This window comes from Symphalangus syndactylus, chromosome 3 (assembly GCF_028878055.3).
Source record: "Symphalangus syndactylus isolate Jambi chromosome 3, NHGRI_mSymSyn1-v2.1_pri, whole genome shotgun sequence".
Taxonomy (NCBI): Eukaryota; Metazoa; Chordata; class Mammalia; order Primates; family Hylobatidae; genus Symphalangus; species Symphalangus syndactylus.
Window position 1 is genome coordinate 8,600,335 of NC_072425.2, and position 14,983 is coordinate 8,615,317.

At 54.7% G+C, this 14,983-nt stretch overlaps 1 protein-coding gene across 5 annotated transcripts in view; it reads left to right on the top strand.

Moving 5' to 3' along the window:
* Positions 1-14,983, top strand: part of QSOX2 (quiescin sulfhydryl oxidase 2) — a 38,944-nt gene that overhangs the window by 20,616 nt on the left and 3,345 nt on the right. For all 5 annotated transcript variants that reach the window (XM_055270389.2, XM_063636753.1, XM_063636754.1 and 2 more), the window contains 8 exons: positions 58-163; positions 317-407; positions 2,236-2,381; positions 5,093-5,227; positions 5,447-5,576; positions 7,521-7,643; positions 8,947-9,097; positions 13,117-13,305. In XM_055270389.2, coding sequence (XP_055126364.1) covers positions 58-163; positions 317-407; positions 2,236-2,381; positions 5,093-5,227; positions 5,447-5,576; positions 7,521-7,643; positions 8,947-9,097; positions 13,117-13,305 — 1,071 coding nt within the window. The remainder of the gene's footprint in view (positions 1-57; positions 164-316; positions 408-2,235; positions 2,382-5,092; positions 5,228-5,446; positions 5,577-7,520; positions 7,644-8,946; positions 9,098-13,116; positions 13,306-14,983) is intronic.

Consider the following 14,983-nt stretch of genomic DNA (forward strand, 5'->3'; position numbering starts at 1 on the left):
GCCTGCCCCGCAAGGACAGCCGCACACACAGCTCTGACCCTGGTGTGCTTCCGGCAGGACCTGACCGAGAGCTGCGAACAGTCAGACAGACGATGATTGACTTCCTGCAGAACCACACGGAAGGAAGCCGGCCCCCTGCCTGCCCTCCCCTGGACCCCATTCAGTGAGTAGCTCCATGAAGAAGGCGGCCGTTAGATTCATGTTGAACTGTGCAAGAAACATAATAGGTTTCTATTAAGTGATGTGGCCACTGGGATGTGGTGGCCAACTCACTGCTGTTGACAGCACTAAAAGCCTCTTTTTTTTCTCTTGAAAGGCCCAGTGATGTTCTTTCCCTTCTTGACAACCGTGGCAGCCATTACGTGGCTATTGTCTTTGAAAGCAACAGCTCCTACCTTGGACGGGAGGTATGGCCTCTGCGTGGGCTCCAGGTGTCACACGTGGTGTGATTGGGGTTGGCAGGTGGATCTGTGATGAGATTTGCAGGTGCCGGTCACTGCGTCGGCATCTCGTGTCCTGTCCATGGCTTTAGGTCTTGTTCATTATCAGAAGCTTAGTTAATGTTACTCAGCAAAGTCACTGGTGTCTGCAGAAGACTGTTAGGATGAATGAGCTTGGCGGTGGGAGGGGTTCAGAAGGTGGCCTAACCCTAGGTTTGAAACTAAGAGAGGGCTTTGCAGAAGAGCTCATTTTTATGACACGCCCAGCTTACCTTGAGGTCGTTCTGTATTTCGTATGCATTATTACTAAGATTTTTTTCGTTGCCATATTCTGAACTCTCAACATTTTTGCCAAATCCAAGATTCTGTAAAACATCGTTTCTATCATTGTCATACTTTGATTTCACACGTACAGTTCTGAAGCCTTGCTTTTGGCCAAGTCTAAATAAGGTCCAGGGACCAGGTGCAGGGGCAGCTCACGGAGAGTCATTATTGCTGACAGTCTTCCTGGAGACGAGAGAAACGCTTCACCGCACACGCGTTTGCCCAGCACTCACCCTGAGCTTCTCCTCCTTCTCCTTGCAACTTGATAGGCGACTGTTTTTCTGTCCACTGGGGGGGGGGGCTTGCGGTGAACGTAGGAAACAGCTTTGCCCCTGCGAGGGCTTTTGGAGACGCACTTAGGAAGGAAGCTGCAGACACCGGCACTGTGACCATCTTGCTTCATGCTCTGGCTGCCCTCCTGGCACCCCAGCACCGCCCCCTCCAGGTTTGATGGTGACGCCAGGCTGCCTCCACATGGTTGGCCAGGATTCTCTGTGGAGGGCTGAGGAACTGCTAGCGGTGTGTGGCTCTCCCACACCCCTCACCCCTGTCCCAAGGCCCCTCGTGCCCTCGCTGTCTCGGGCGGGGCCTCCACACACACAGACCAGAGGCAGGTGTTCCCCCGAGAAGAGGTGGGTGTGGGCCCGTCTTGGTGCTGGGCACGCTCCCCTACCTCCCTGGCATGCTGGTGCGTTCGGGGCAGCCAGGCTCCACTCGTGCAGGAGGAGTGCTCTTCAGCACTGAGTCACGGCATGGCCCAGACCAGAGACCAGTGTGGTCCTAGAGTAGTGATCAGCTCTTCACAGACACACCCAGCTCCGGAGAGGCATGGCCACGCAGGGGGCGCCCGGTTCACACCTTTAGCCAGGGCCCTTGGTGTGAGGAGCAGCTGGTTTTGTTGCTCTGTTAAGAGAAGGAAAGACGTACGCCCGATGTGGTGGTGGCGCACACGGGGTTTCTTCCGAAATCCTGAGATGCCACTCTGTGGTCTCTCTGCCACCGAGACCCTGTTGCCGCCCCTTCAGCCTGAGCAGAACCAGACAGGAGCAGGGTGGCTGAGGAGGAGCAGCAGCGCGAGGCCTGCTGCATTGGCCACGAAGCTTCCACACGCAGGACAGGAGTGCGAGGCCGTGGGGTGTGGCTCCCGTGTGCAGGGACTCGCTTGACCAGTATCAGTGTTGTGGGGGGTGCGCTGGTTTTAGAAAGTCCAGTGCAAATTCGTGGATAAGTGTTTTCTTTGATGGGTTTGTAAAATTGCCGAATAAGACCGTGGTTTCTGCTCATGGCGTGTGTGCCATCAGTTGCCTTAAAGTGTGATGAGAATGAAGATTTGAGTGAGGGTCTTGCCTGCAGGGGGACAGACTTCGTGCCCTTCTGTGAAAGGTTCCCTGCAAGGCCGTGTATCTGCACGTCGTGTTTTCTGAGAAACTGCCAGCCCCTGTGGAAGTGTCATTGTGTTCTCATCCCCCAGGTGATCTTAGACCTCATCCCATATGAAAGCATCGTGGTGACCCGAGCGCTGGACGGGGACAAAGCTTTTCTGGAGAAACTTGGTGTTTCTTCAGTCCCTTCGTGTTACCTGATCTACCCAAATGGGTCGCATGGATTGATTAACGTGTGAGTGCCCGGGTGGGATGTGGGAACCCCGTGCCGTGAGGAGTTACTGGACAGAGGTTCCGAGTAGACAGTGCAAGTCTGGTGTGAGATCCAGGGCGCCCTGGCCCCTCTGCCCCGCTTCCCTGGGCAGATTTGGGCCCTGACTCTCAGCCCTTGGGTGTTGCTGATCTGTGCTGTGTTTTCGTGGATTTCTGTTTTCTCACTGCTGTGTCCCTGCACCTAGGAGGAGCCTGGCGTGGTGACTTACCAAGAGCCGCAGAGGAAACTGTGGCTAAACCAGCACATGCATGAGGGCTGCTGGGCCGGGGCTTCGGGAGCAGCAGATGCTCCTCAAACCCTGCTCTGGGTGGACTCTTGGGATGCAGTTTGGTCTGTGTCTGGGGCTGCAGGCGAGCCCACGTGCCCGCCTCTGCAGAATGAGAAGTCGGGGTGGGCGCCAGGCCCTGCCCCTCAGGTTCTGCTCTTTCTCTAAGAACCACAGAACCTTGGCAAGCCCTTTGCCTCTGCATGGAGTGCCCGTGTATCCTTCGGATAAACCCTTTGCCTCTGTGCAGAGTTCCCGTGTACCCCTTGGATAAGCCCTTCACCTCTGCACAGAGTGCCCGTGTGCCCCTCAGATAAGCCCTTCGCCTCTGCGCGGAGTGCCCATGTGCCCCTCAGATAAGCCCTTCACCTCTGCGTGGAGTGCCCATGTGCCCCTCAGATAAGCCCTTCACCTCTGCGTGGAGTGCCCGTGTGCCCCTTGGATAAGCCCTTCACCTCTGCGCAGAGTGCCCGTGTGCCCCTCTGATAAGCCCTTCACCTTTGCGTGGAGTGCCCATGTGCCCCTCAGATAAGCCCTTCATCTCTGCGTGGAGTGCCTGTGTGCCCCTCGGATAAGCCCTTCACCTCTGCGTGGAGTGCCCGTGTGCCCCTCGGATAAGCCCAATGAAAAAGTAAACAACTTGAATCAGGTTAGAAAAAGGACAGTGAGATCAATGAGGCTGGGCACAGGTGAATCATTGGAGTCTAGGAGTTCAAGACCAGCCTGGGCAACATAGTAAGACCCCGTCTACACTAAAAAAAAGACTAGTTGGGCCTGGTGGTGTGCCACTGTAGTCCCAGCTACTCAGGAGGCTGAGGTGGGAGGATCGCTTGAGCCTCAGAGGTCAAGGCTGCAGTGAGCTGAGATCCTGCCACCGCAGTCCAGCCTGGGCAACAGAGCCAGACTCCGTCTCAAAAAAAAAAAAGAAAACGAAAAATGGTTGAGAAAGTTAAGTAACGTCCCGAGGCCCCGGCCTCCTCCTCACCTTGGGGAGAAGGACAGCGTGAGGCCAGCCTGTGCCACACTGGGTGGCACTTTCCCCTGGCCTGAAGCCGCAGCACCTGCAGCCTTCCAGCATGTGCTGGTTTAGCCACGGTTGATTCTGCGGCTCTTGGTGACTCACCACGCTGGGCTCCTAGGTACAGGGGGACAGCAGTGAGAAGACAGGACATGTTTCCTGTCTCTTGGAGCTTCCAGTTTAGCCTCCTCAAAGATCGACTGGGGCATAGAGGGCGCCTTACAGAAGCCCCGAACACTGCAGCTTCTTAGGTATTTTTCTGTCCTTTTGAAAAAAGAGGCCAGGCTCACACCTGTAATCCCAGCACTTTCGGAGGCTGAGATGAGAGGATTACCTGAGCCCAGGAGTCTGAGACCAGCCCAGGTTGATAGTGAGACTCCAGCCTGTGAAAAATAAAACATTAGCCGGGTATGGTGGAGTGTGCCTGTGGTCACAGCTGCTCAGGGGGCTGAGGTGGGAGGATCATTTGAGCCCAGGAGGCTGAGGCTGCAGTGAGCTGAGATTGCACCACTGCACTCCAGCCTGGGCAACAGAGCAAGATCCTGTCTCAAAAATAGATAAATGAGTGAAAACAAAAAAGATAAAGCTGGAATTCAGGGTAACCACAGAGGCCATTGAGCTTGTTGGGAGATGCTCTGAGTGCTTGGGGGCCCGGCTTTGCCGATGAGGTGGCCCATTCCAGGCCTGGGGCACAGCACTGCCCTAGGCAGAGCGGCCTGAACCACTGCCAGATGTTTGTTTAGTGTTAAAAGTATCTAGACAACTTCTTAGTGTCAAATGATGTTAATGTTTTTATAGATATTTTAATATTTTTGCAAATATCACTGCTACATTCTGTCTTTGGAAACAAGCTCCACGTCACACTGAAGTGCTCGATAATGGCATTGAGGGTGTCCTCAGAAGGCAGCTCCACCCTGTCCACACAGGGCGGGCGCGCAGGGAGCTCGGTCCTGACATCAGGGAGGGGCTGACGTCCACCCCAGGCCCCGACTTCCAGATGCCCCACTCAGGGCTGGCAGATTGTGGGCGCGTCGGTGAAGGCTCTTAGGCATGTTGGAAATCGCAGTCAGAATAAAGCTGATCTTGGCAGATGCTCAACCCAGCTTTACAAAACGCCTTAAGGTCCCCACAAACATAAATGAGTCATAGTACTTATTACAACTGGAACTGGTTGTAAATCTGTGGATTTGGTGTGTCTCCTCTTATCCCTCCAGGTGGAAGCTCAGCCGGAGCCCAGGCGGGTTGTCGGCTGTTCCCACTGGCCCCCATGCCCCAGTAAATGCCCGAAGGATGAATGGGGTGGCCCAGAGCTGTCCTGAATGCCGGGGCTCCTACTTTAGGATTTTATAAAGGAGGCTCTTCTCACCTTTGCCCTCCCCTCTCTCACAGTGTGAAACCTCTGCGGGCCTTCTTTTCCTCTTATTTGAAGTCATTGCCGGATGTGAGGAAAAAATCGCTTCCCTTGCCTGAAAAGCCAAACAAAGAAGAAAATTCAGAAATCGTGGTTTGGAGAGAATTTGACAAGCAAGTGTTCCTCTTGAACTGAAGCCCCCGGAGACAGTGCGTGTAGACCAAAGGCTGCGTGCTTGCAGGGCGGGTTCACTCAGAAACCCACCCCAGCCGCTGAGGGCCGCTCGGGAGCCCTCCTGGGGGCCCTGGGAGTCTGGGGAGGAGCCAGGACAGGGAGACTTGCTGTGGAGGGAAAGGTTGGGCATTCCCTGACGCTGCCATATCCCATCCTAGGTCAAAGCTGTACACGGCGGACCTGGAATCAGGGCTACACTGCCTCCTGCGGGTGGAGCTGGCAGCCCACAAGTCCCTGGCCGGAGCAGAGCTGAAGACGCTCAAGGACTTTGTGACTGTCTTGGCCAAGGTTTGGGACGGTGCTGGTCTGGGCTACGTGTGGGAATTTGGCCCTGCACAGAGTGGGCCCTGGGGGGCGTCGGACACTGCGGGGGCTCTGCCAGCTCCGCTGAGGTGCTCTCCACCTTGCTTTGTCTGCCCAGGCCCGCGCCCCAACTCATTCCACCCATTTCCTGAGTGCCTCCTGCGTCCAGTGCTGTTCCCAGCACTGGGCTGAGGCGGTGGATGTAGAGAGGGGCGGGGGCGTGAGCCAAGCACCTGTTGGAAAAGCCCAGCTTTGGCTGCCTGGAGAGTAGGTGGAGGAGGGACTGGAGGCCCACACCTCAGCTGGCTCTCAGAGGAGCGGTGCACAGGGGCTGGGGGGAGAGGGAGAGGCAGGGGCTGTGCAGATCCAGGTGGGGTGTGCATCTGCTCCGCCAGCCGGGTTCAGGGAGGGGTCCTGGGGGCTTCACGCTCAGCACCATCACCAGCACAGATGTGGTGTCTGAGACCACTGAGGGGGTTGCCAGGAGCGGGCAGAGATGCAACCCAACAGAGCTCAGGCCTGGCTGTGCCCAGGGTCAGGCTGAAGAGGACCAGCCAGGGAGGTGGCCAGGTGTAACTCCATGAGCTCAGTTGCTTGTTACTGTCTAAATGACAAGGAGGCTTAGGCTTAAAATATTTCTCTTGCCAAGAATAAGATGCATGATAGAATAATTTATAGTCAGCACTTTGGATAGAGTTTACTACAAAGTGATTTGTGAAAAGTACAGGAAACCTTGAAGGACTAGAGGTGCCTCAGATGAATGCATGAACATTGCCTGGGCAGGTTTTTACCCCACGGGGCCATCCAGAGTTCAGAAATCTCTAGCTGGCCTCATTTCCTTTAAGAAAGTGTCCTGCTAATCTGTCCATCATATTAGTGGAGGACAGTGTGGCTCTTAGTGGTGGTGGCCGCCGGCCAGCTAATTCGCTGGAGGCGCACAGCTGTCGCTAGGCAGACCTGCCCTCCTCTCCCCACTTCTCCGTCTTCCCCTTAGTCTAGTTAGGCTTGGAGCTTTTACACTTGTGCTCTAGGTAACTCCTGAGGCCAGGGTATTAAGAAGTTATTCTTAATATTTTTCTGAAGTTTACTTGGATGTCCAAAATAAATTTTATTGTGATAAATTAATCATGGTACTTTTTAACCTACGCGGGAGAAAATATATTGGACTGAGCTGAAGATGCCAGCGTTTCTGGTTTGGCATCGCCACCCGTGAGCTTCAGCTTGGGTTCGAGGAGCTCTTTTGGCGGCTGGCATTTCTGGTCTGGCATTGCCACCCGTGAGATTTCAGCTCGAGTTTTTGGAGCTCTTTCGGCAGCCTATGTTTTGCACGGTTTGTGGTGCAGCAGCTGATCAGAGTTTCTCCTAAAAAGACAGAGCCCTGGGATCTTCTCAGCCAGACGCCTCCCCAAGCTGTGTTGATGTCGGCCAGCCTCACGGCCCATACGAGCCCACAGGCAGTTAGCCCCGGCTGCCGGCGCATGTGCACTGCCGCGCACGCTTCACACAGTCGGCGATGGCAGAGGGGAAGCCCAGCGGGCGGGCAGGCAGGGTCAGCACAGCTCCTCGTGAGGAAGGCAGAATAAATCAGCAAGCCCCCGCCAGGTCCGTGATGAGTCACACACTGTGACCTTGCCTGTCACCTGGCGGGAGTGAGGCCGTGGGCACAGGTGGGTGAGCTGCAGGCACGGGCTGGAGAAAGGCATGGCCATGGGCGCAGGCTGTCCTGGGGAGAGGCGCTGGCTAGGTGCCCACCCCATGTCCCCTTGGGTTTCCTGCCTCCCATCAGAGAAACCCGAGTTCTGAGAGGCCCCGTCCTGGGTTCAGCCTCTCTGCGGATGGAGTGCTTGTCTTCAGAGGTGCTGTGCCCCAGCAGTGGGGGCGGGCCCAGGTTTGGGTCTGTAGCTCTCAGGTGGCTCCTTCCTCATGCAGCTGTTCCCTGGACGGCCGCCAGTCAAGAAGCTGTTGGAGATGCTGCAGGAGTGGCTGGCCAGCCTTCCCCTGGACAGGATCCCCTACAACGCCGTGCTCGACCTGGTCAACAACAAGATGCGGGTGAGCCCCAGAACCCTCGCCAGCCACGCTGCGCCGTCCTTCCCTCCCCTTCCCTCGCCCTTAGCTGGTGCATCTCCCTGCTCGGGGCCCGGGCTCCACTGTGAGGTAGGGAAGCAGCGACTTACTGTCTCCATGACAGCGTCGTAGCCATGGCCTCCTGTCTGCCTTGGCAGCGTCATGCTGGGGCTTCAGTTTAAGGACAGCTCACCAAAAGTGCACTGTGACCACCTGTCCTTTGGACAAATGGGGTTTTCTGAAGCAATGTAGTACTTGTGCTTTTTAAATTTTTAGTAAGCCAATCTGATGAAAACTTGATGTATTCAGGAAGTGTGGCAGCCCTGCCAGAGCTTTCTCCAAGACCAGGTGCCAGCAGGTGCCAGTCTTCGCTCAGGGGACCAGCACCCCAAGAGGTCGTGGCACTCACTCCTGCCGTTCCCTCCTTAGTCCAGATCAGCAGCTTCTCCATGGCCCCCAGAGCGTTTAGTCGCGGGCAGTAAACCCAGCGTGCTGCTTGTCCGACGCCCGCGTGGCCGGCGTGGTCAGTGGCGCACAGCAGATCTTCTGGGAAAACGATAAGGTGCGCTTCTCGTGCTGTGATTTTGCCAGCTTTGCCATTCGCTGGCTGCAGCTGAGAAGCAGACGGTGCCAGGCTTCTTGCCTGAGTCTGTCTTCCACCTTGACTCCACTCCGAGCTCAAGGTCGTGGGAGCACTCTCACGTGACTGCGACGTGTGACATCTCCCTCGAGAACGCGTCCCGGGCTCAGGAGTCCTTAGGGAGGAAAAGGTTGATGAGACACGAAACCAAACCGAACTGAATCTGCCTGGGGCTCACAGCCCTCCCGGGCCAGCAGTCACCCGCTCCGATGGCCACCCTGTTGCTTCTTCAGTGAACACACCTTGTTTGTTCTGGCCGAGAATTATTTGACGGTTGAGCTTTTTTATGTTGTTAGTTGCCTTTTCTCTTAATACTGTCCTTTCAGCTAATTCTAATTTAAAAGAAAAGGTGGATACATTTTATGCTTAACATTAGTGGTTTATCAAGATACAGAAGAACTCTCTCTTCTTTTCAGATTGGCCTGAGAGCTCCTTTAGTAAAGGAGACCATTTTCTCTCTTTTGTTTTATTGAATTTAAATTTGCGTATGGTAGGAGGCACAGATCTTATGTGTACAGTTGATACAGCTTCAGTAAACCACACCCCCATTAACCACCCCCCCAGTCAAGAAGGCAGCTGTCGACTGTTTTTTATTTCAACAATTATCTTTTATTCTTTGGGTTTATTTATTTATTTATTTATTTTCAGATTTCTGGAATATTCCTTACTAATCACATAAAGTGGGTTGGATGTCAAGGAAGCCGATCTGAGTTGAGGGGTTACCCGTGTTCTTTCTGGAAACTGTTCCACACTTTGACTGTTGAAGCCTCGACCCACCCAGACGCACTGGTTGGCACAGGTAAGCTGTCCCTTTACAGGCCTGAGGGGCCGATGGTCTGCCTAACACATTAACCCAGCCGGTGTGTGCGAAGGTGCGTACTGCTGTATGTGAGGCAGCGTGTCGCCAGGGCACTGAGGCAGGGGAACGGCACTTCAGACTCCTCTCACAGGGGCAGCTCACCCAGGGCTGTGGCTGCGGGGGCACCAGTTTCCCTTGTCAGAACTCGCAAGGATGTGCATGGCTAACATGCAGGAAATAAACCATAAAGAAGAAAGAGAATGCTGCCTGGGAATTTCCCTGCAGTGTAAACTCCCTGTTTTTTGCTTTAAAAAGACAGAATAGGCCGGGCGCGGTGGCTCACGCTTGTAATCCCAGCACTTTGGGAGGCCGAGGCGGGTGGATCACGAGGTCAGGAGATCGAGACCACGGTGAAACCCTGTCTCTACTAAAAATACAAAAAAATTAGCCGGGCGTGGTGGCGGGCGCCTGTAGTCCCAGCTACTCGGAGAGGCTGAGGCAGGAGAATGGCATGAACCCGGGAGGCGGAGCTTGCAGTGAGCCGAGATCGCGCCACTGCACTCCAGCCTGGGCGACAGAGCGAGACTCCGTCTCAAAAAAAAAAAAAAAGACAGAATAAGTGAAATCTGTTTGGAGAGGTGTTTTCATTATCAGCTGTTGTATAACAAATCACTCTGAAATTTAGCAGCCAGAACCACGGGAACCACCCATGGTTATGAGCTCACGGTTTCCGAGGGTTGGGCATGGCCTCATCTAGGTCCTCTTCTTCAGGATTGGTCAGGTTGCAATCGGAGTGTCAGCTGGGCCTGGGGGGTCACCGATCTGACTCAACTCACCCGAGGCCCACCTGGGGAGAGTAGCTTCCCAGCACCCTCACGGGGCAGAGAGCAGGGCCTGCCTCCTTGCACGTGGCTTGCCTAAGGCCCTGAGCTCCATGCTGGCTGTTGACTGCAGGCCATGCTCAGGGCCTCTCCGTGGGGCGGCTCACACCCTGGCAGCAAGCCTCGTCAGCGAGCCAGTGAGAGGGTGCCCATCCGAGGATGACATTCCATCACCTCTGTCAGATTCTGCTTACTAGTTAGTTCACGAGGCCCAGGCCACTCGCAAGGGGAGGACATCACAGGAGGGGTGAGTATAGGTGGCGTGATCTGTGGGGACCATCACAGAGGCTGCCCACCACAAGGGGTTAAAACCTATAAAACTTTGAAGTTGGATTTAATAATTTTCAATTACTAGGAAATAGATAAAAAGAAATTTTCTGTCCTTCACAGAACACTAAAGTATGTATTGGATTTTTTATCCCCCCTGAGTTTTGTTGTGTGTGTGCTTCCCAGTTGAAGCAGTGATTCAGGTTCATTAATGTTTACTTTAAAGCCGAAGTGGTGTCTTGACTCACACAGTTCAATACTATTTCCAGTAAGATTCTCAAATTCCTTTACAGTTATTTTTTGCCACATAACAAACTAACCTAAAATGCTGGGGCTTAAAGCAGCCACCACTGTGTTTGCTTATCATGCTGTGGATCAACAGTTTGGGCTGGGCTTGGCTGGGTGGTTCTTCTGTGGGTTGCTGCTTGGACTTACTCGTGTGTCTGCCTTCATCTGGTGGCAGCTGGTTAGTCCAGGGGACCTTGGAATGCCTCGTACTCCTGAATGTGGCTTCCCCACCAAGTCGCACCAGGTTCAGGCAGGACCCCCTGAGAGGCCTCAGTGTGGAGTCACATAGTATCACTCCCACCACATCCTGTTGATCCAGCCTAAATTCGTGGTGAGAGAAATAGATTCCACCTGTTAATGGGAGGAGCAGCAAAGTCACATTGCAGGAGAGTGTCCCAGGATGGGTGCACTATAGTGGCCGTCTGAAAATCTGTTTTGGCCCTCCTCAAGGTGACATTGGATTACTGCTTCTCGGGGGTCTGGTTGGGGGAGAGGGTGGGTTTTAACCTCAAATCCTTTTCATAATCATACAGAAAAAAACAGTAGTATGTTTTTCGGGAGAAACCTTGGGAGCTGTCCAAACAAATTGAAATCACAGCATCCACACTGCCTGATCTAATGCCCAGCCAGACCATGCAAACCTGATTCTGACCTAATGCCCAGCCAGACCATGTAAACCTGATTCTGAGCTGTGCACAAGGCTCACACCTGTAATCCCAGCACTGGAGGTTGCAGTGAGCCAAGAGCATGCCACTGCACTCCAGCCTGGGCAGCAGCAAGACTGTCTCAAAAACAACAACAACAAAAACTGCTTCTGAAACGTGGGCCTGAGTTAGGAAACCTCACGTTTACACGCGGAAAGTTCTGGTGAGGAGATGAGCTGACGTGCCGTCCCCCTTTTCGTCTGCTCTGATCACACGGGCACACACAGGCATGAGGAACAGCTCCTTGAAGGCAGTGGGTACAGTGTTGGCTGAGGGAAGAAGTTGAGTGACCAGAGTATTTGATTTTAAACTCTTCTAGGACCAGCCCTAGTGTAGTGGAATCGTAAGAGCAGCGTGAGGGCAAAGCACACCGCTAGCAAGACCCGCAGCGCTCCTTCCTCCCATCAGCATATTGGAAGCAGCCTCCAGGAGCAGCCTCCTGCCGGGAGAACTGGGTCAGAGGCGACCACAGGATTAAGTCTTGGAAGGTTTTTCTTCTCTTTACTGTATGTTTAAGCCGCATCTAGTAAAATGCCTGTGAAGGCCTCTAATCCCCCCACAGGTAGAGCTTTATGGTTCTTGTCCACTTTAAAGATTAGGGTGGCCCCGCGCCTGCGGTGATGTGGGGAAGAGGAGGGGGATTACGTGGAGATGCAAGGCAGATGTCTGTGGAGCCCTCCCGGCAGGAGAGCAGGGCAGACTGGCCGGGTCACAGGGCCAGCGCCTGTGGTCCCATCTGAGACACCGCCCAGCTGCCCATGGACACGCTCAAGGCCGAGGAGGAGGTGGTCCGCTCTGCTCTGCTCTCACCTTCTCTGGGTGAAATAAACAGGAAGTGTCGGGATTCGGGATCGACCAGGACGCTGAGGTCAGGGCCTGCACGCAGCTGTGCTTTGCAGGGAGCCACGACCAGCGTCAGGCCTACACTCGCGCAGGAAGCTCCCCCAGGGCCTGCTGTCGATGAAGACGGATTCATTCGCGAAAGCATGTCTTTTTTTAATGCTGACATGTAATCTGTTTTAATCTCATGGGTCTCCTATCTGTGCATTCAAGCTCCTGTGTCAGTCGTCTGAGCGGGGACTGCTGAGCCCCGCCCCGTGCTGCCCCCTTGGTTTTCTTAGGGGTTCCCCTTGGGTGCAGTGCTGGCTGCTTCCTGCCACCTGTGGGCAGGCGTTGCTTTCTTGAGATGTGTGTTGTTCATTCACAGTATCTGTGCAGGCGCCCCGGCCTGTCCGTGTCTGTTTATACGTTCGGTGGCACAAACTGGCTGTGGGTGCACCCGTCCCTGTGCCTGCCCACCTGCTCCACATCTCACACCCGTGGCTGGCGGCAGCTTAGAGTCACTTCCTAAGGCCGTGTCCCCACTTGGGCTGGTGTCCTGCAGGGCTTTCAAACACGACAGCTGCAGATATAGAATGAGCAGCGTCATTGCCCTGGCGCCAGTCTCTGAGAGTTGCTTGTAAGGCAAGAGAAACTGCACCCAGCTGGCAAATCCCAGGGAAGAATGGCGCTCCGGGCGTCCTGGCACAGACGGCCGGAAGACTGGTGGGAGGTGCGAGGCGCCCCTGGAAGGGCTCCTTTGGGCCCTGGTGACCGAGTCATGGCTCATTCTCCTGGCACTAGGGCATCTGGGGAGCGCGTCCGCCCTCTGGGCTGTCCACAGTCATTGTGTCTCCAGAGCCTGCGGCACCCGTGGGCATGTTGGACATCTTGTTAGGTGCTGGCTTCTGGTGTGTGCCCACAGCCTAAGGCCGCTGGAGAGACATGAGGTGGCTTCCCGACGTGTCAGGAGCGGTTTCCCCCCAGGCTCTCTGGACAAGCGTGGGGTCAGGTGATCCCTACGCACCTGCCGTTGGCAGCAGTGTTTGTTCCCCTGCAGGCTTTGAAGACGACCCCCAGGCTGTGCTGCAGACGATGAGGAGGTACATTCACACCTTCTTTGGGTGTAAGGAATGTGGTGAGCACTTTGAGGAAATGGCTAAAGAATCCATGGACTCGGTGAAAACCCCAGACCAAGCCATCCTCTGGCTGTGGAAGAAGCATAATGTGGTGAACGGCCGCCTGGCAGGTGAGAAGCCCCTGGGCATGGGGGCTCAGCACAGGCGGAGGGAGGCCCTGGTCCTGGGACAGCAAGGATGGCACGGCCGCGGTGGGGCTTGTCCCTGAGCTTTGCGGCCTCGTGCCACCCACTGTGCTGACGGGATCAGGACTTGGGTGGCTGGGAGCTGCCAGAGCCGCAGCCTTCCCCAGGCTGCTTCTGTCCCCAGCTTTCTAGATGGTTCTCTCACTCTGGGGGCTCTTGGACCCTCATGGAAATGAGTGTGGCTCTTTCTTCCCCCATCAGTACCCACTGGTAGCCGGTTAGACTCTGAGGATGTGTTTGACTCTGGAAAGCTTGGAACGTAATTAATTTTTGATGAGGAATTTTAGTAGTATGAAAATCTGTTGTCCAAACGTAAACCAAACCTCTCAAAGTGCTTTGTTTTGTTAAAAAAAAAGTAATTAAATAGGGCACATGTATTTTCTCAGAGTTAAGTACTTCAAACTGTTCCTAAATCAGTGGCAGATTAAAATTAGGGTTAAAAATAATTCCACTGAGAAATAAATCTTAATAGAGATGAATAGAAAATGCCACTAAACTATTGGTTTTTATTTAATCCACTGTATTAGAAAAACATATTACAGCTGAAGCACTAAAGAAATTGGTTTTTCTTTGCCCTGAGCCTGACTGCCGGGGCCGGGGTCATGTGACGAAGGTGCCACGTGTCTGCAGGGTTTGTTCCCTCGGTCAGCGCAGCTTCTCTGTCTCGCCGCTCTGGCAGTCTCCGCATCACCGCCGTCCACAGAGCTGCCTGTGCTTTCCCTGAGCCCTCGGCTCTGAGGCAGTGGGACCAGGACCCTCGCCAGGCCTGCCTGGACCTGGAGCCCCTGCTGCTACCTGTGGCCCCAGCCCTCATGTGCCCCCACCATCCCAGTCATCAGACTGCAACAGAAAGGGGCTTTACAGCCCAGTGTGACTGTCACTCCTGAGATTCCCACTTCAGTCCCACCTCCAGCCTGTGCATTGAGACCTAAGCTCCTGGGAGGCCCCTCAGAGATCTGCCTGGGGTCTTCTGTCCAGGGCTGGCACCTTATTTGATGGTCCTACATGAGGCTCTGGCAGCTTCTGACCAAGCGCCACTGGTCTGTGCTTGTCCCTGTGGCTTCATGTGCAGCACCTGGCGCCAGTTAGCAGGATAAGCGCGCAGTCAGTGACTGGCCCGAGTAGGGCATCTCTTGATTTCAGACACACCTCAAGTCCCCCAGACAAACATGGTGTGTTTACATTCACTTCTGGAAGCTCTCTGAGGGTGGCCAGGTGTCAGCAAGTCGGGTGCAGGGGCTCCGAGAGCTGGGAGGCACCGTGTGCCGCGGCTTCGCATGACGGATGCCTGTTGGGCCTGAAAGTGAGCCCGTGTCACTTGGGAAACGAGTTTTGGAGATCTTGAAGGGATTTGTAGTCTGGAAAGGGCCAATGTACCTGAAGTGCAGTGGAAATTGATTGCTGCCCCTCTGCTCTTGCCTGAAGATGCACCTGAGGCCCACTGTCCATAGAGCCCAGGTGGCTGGGGCACCGTGGGTAGTGGGCCTCAGGTGCACCTTCAGGAAAGGGCAGAGGGACAGCAATGGGAGGAGGGGCACACAGGCAGCACTGTGCGGACAAAGGCCTCGAGGTGAGGGCTGCATGCTCTGTTTTGGAAGTGGAG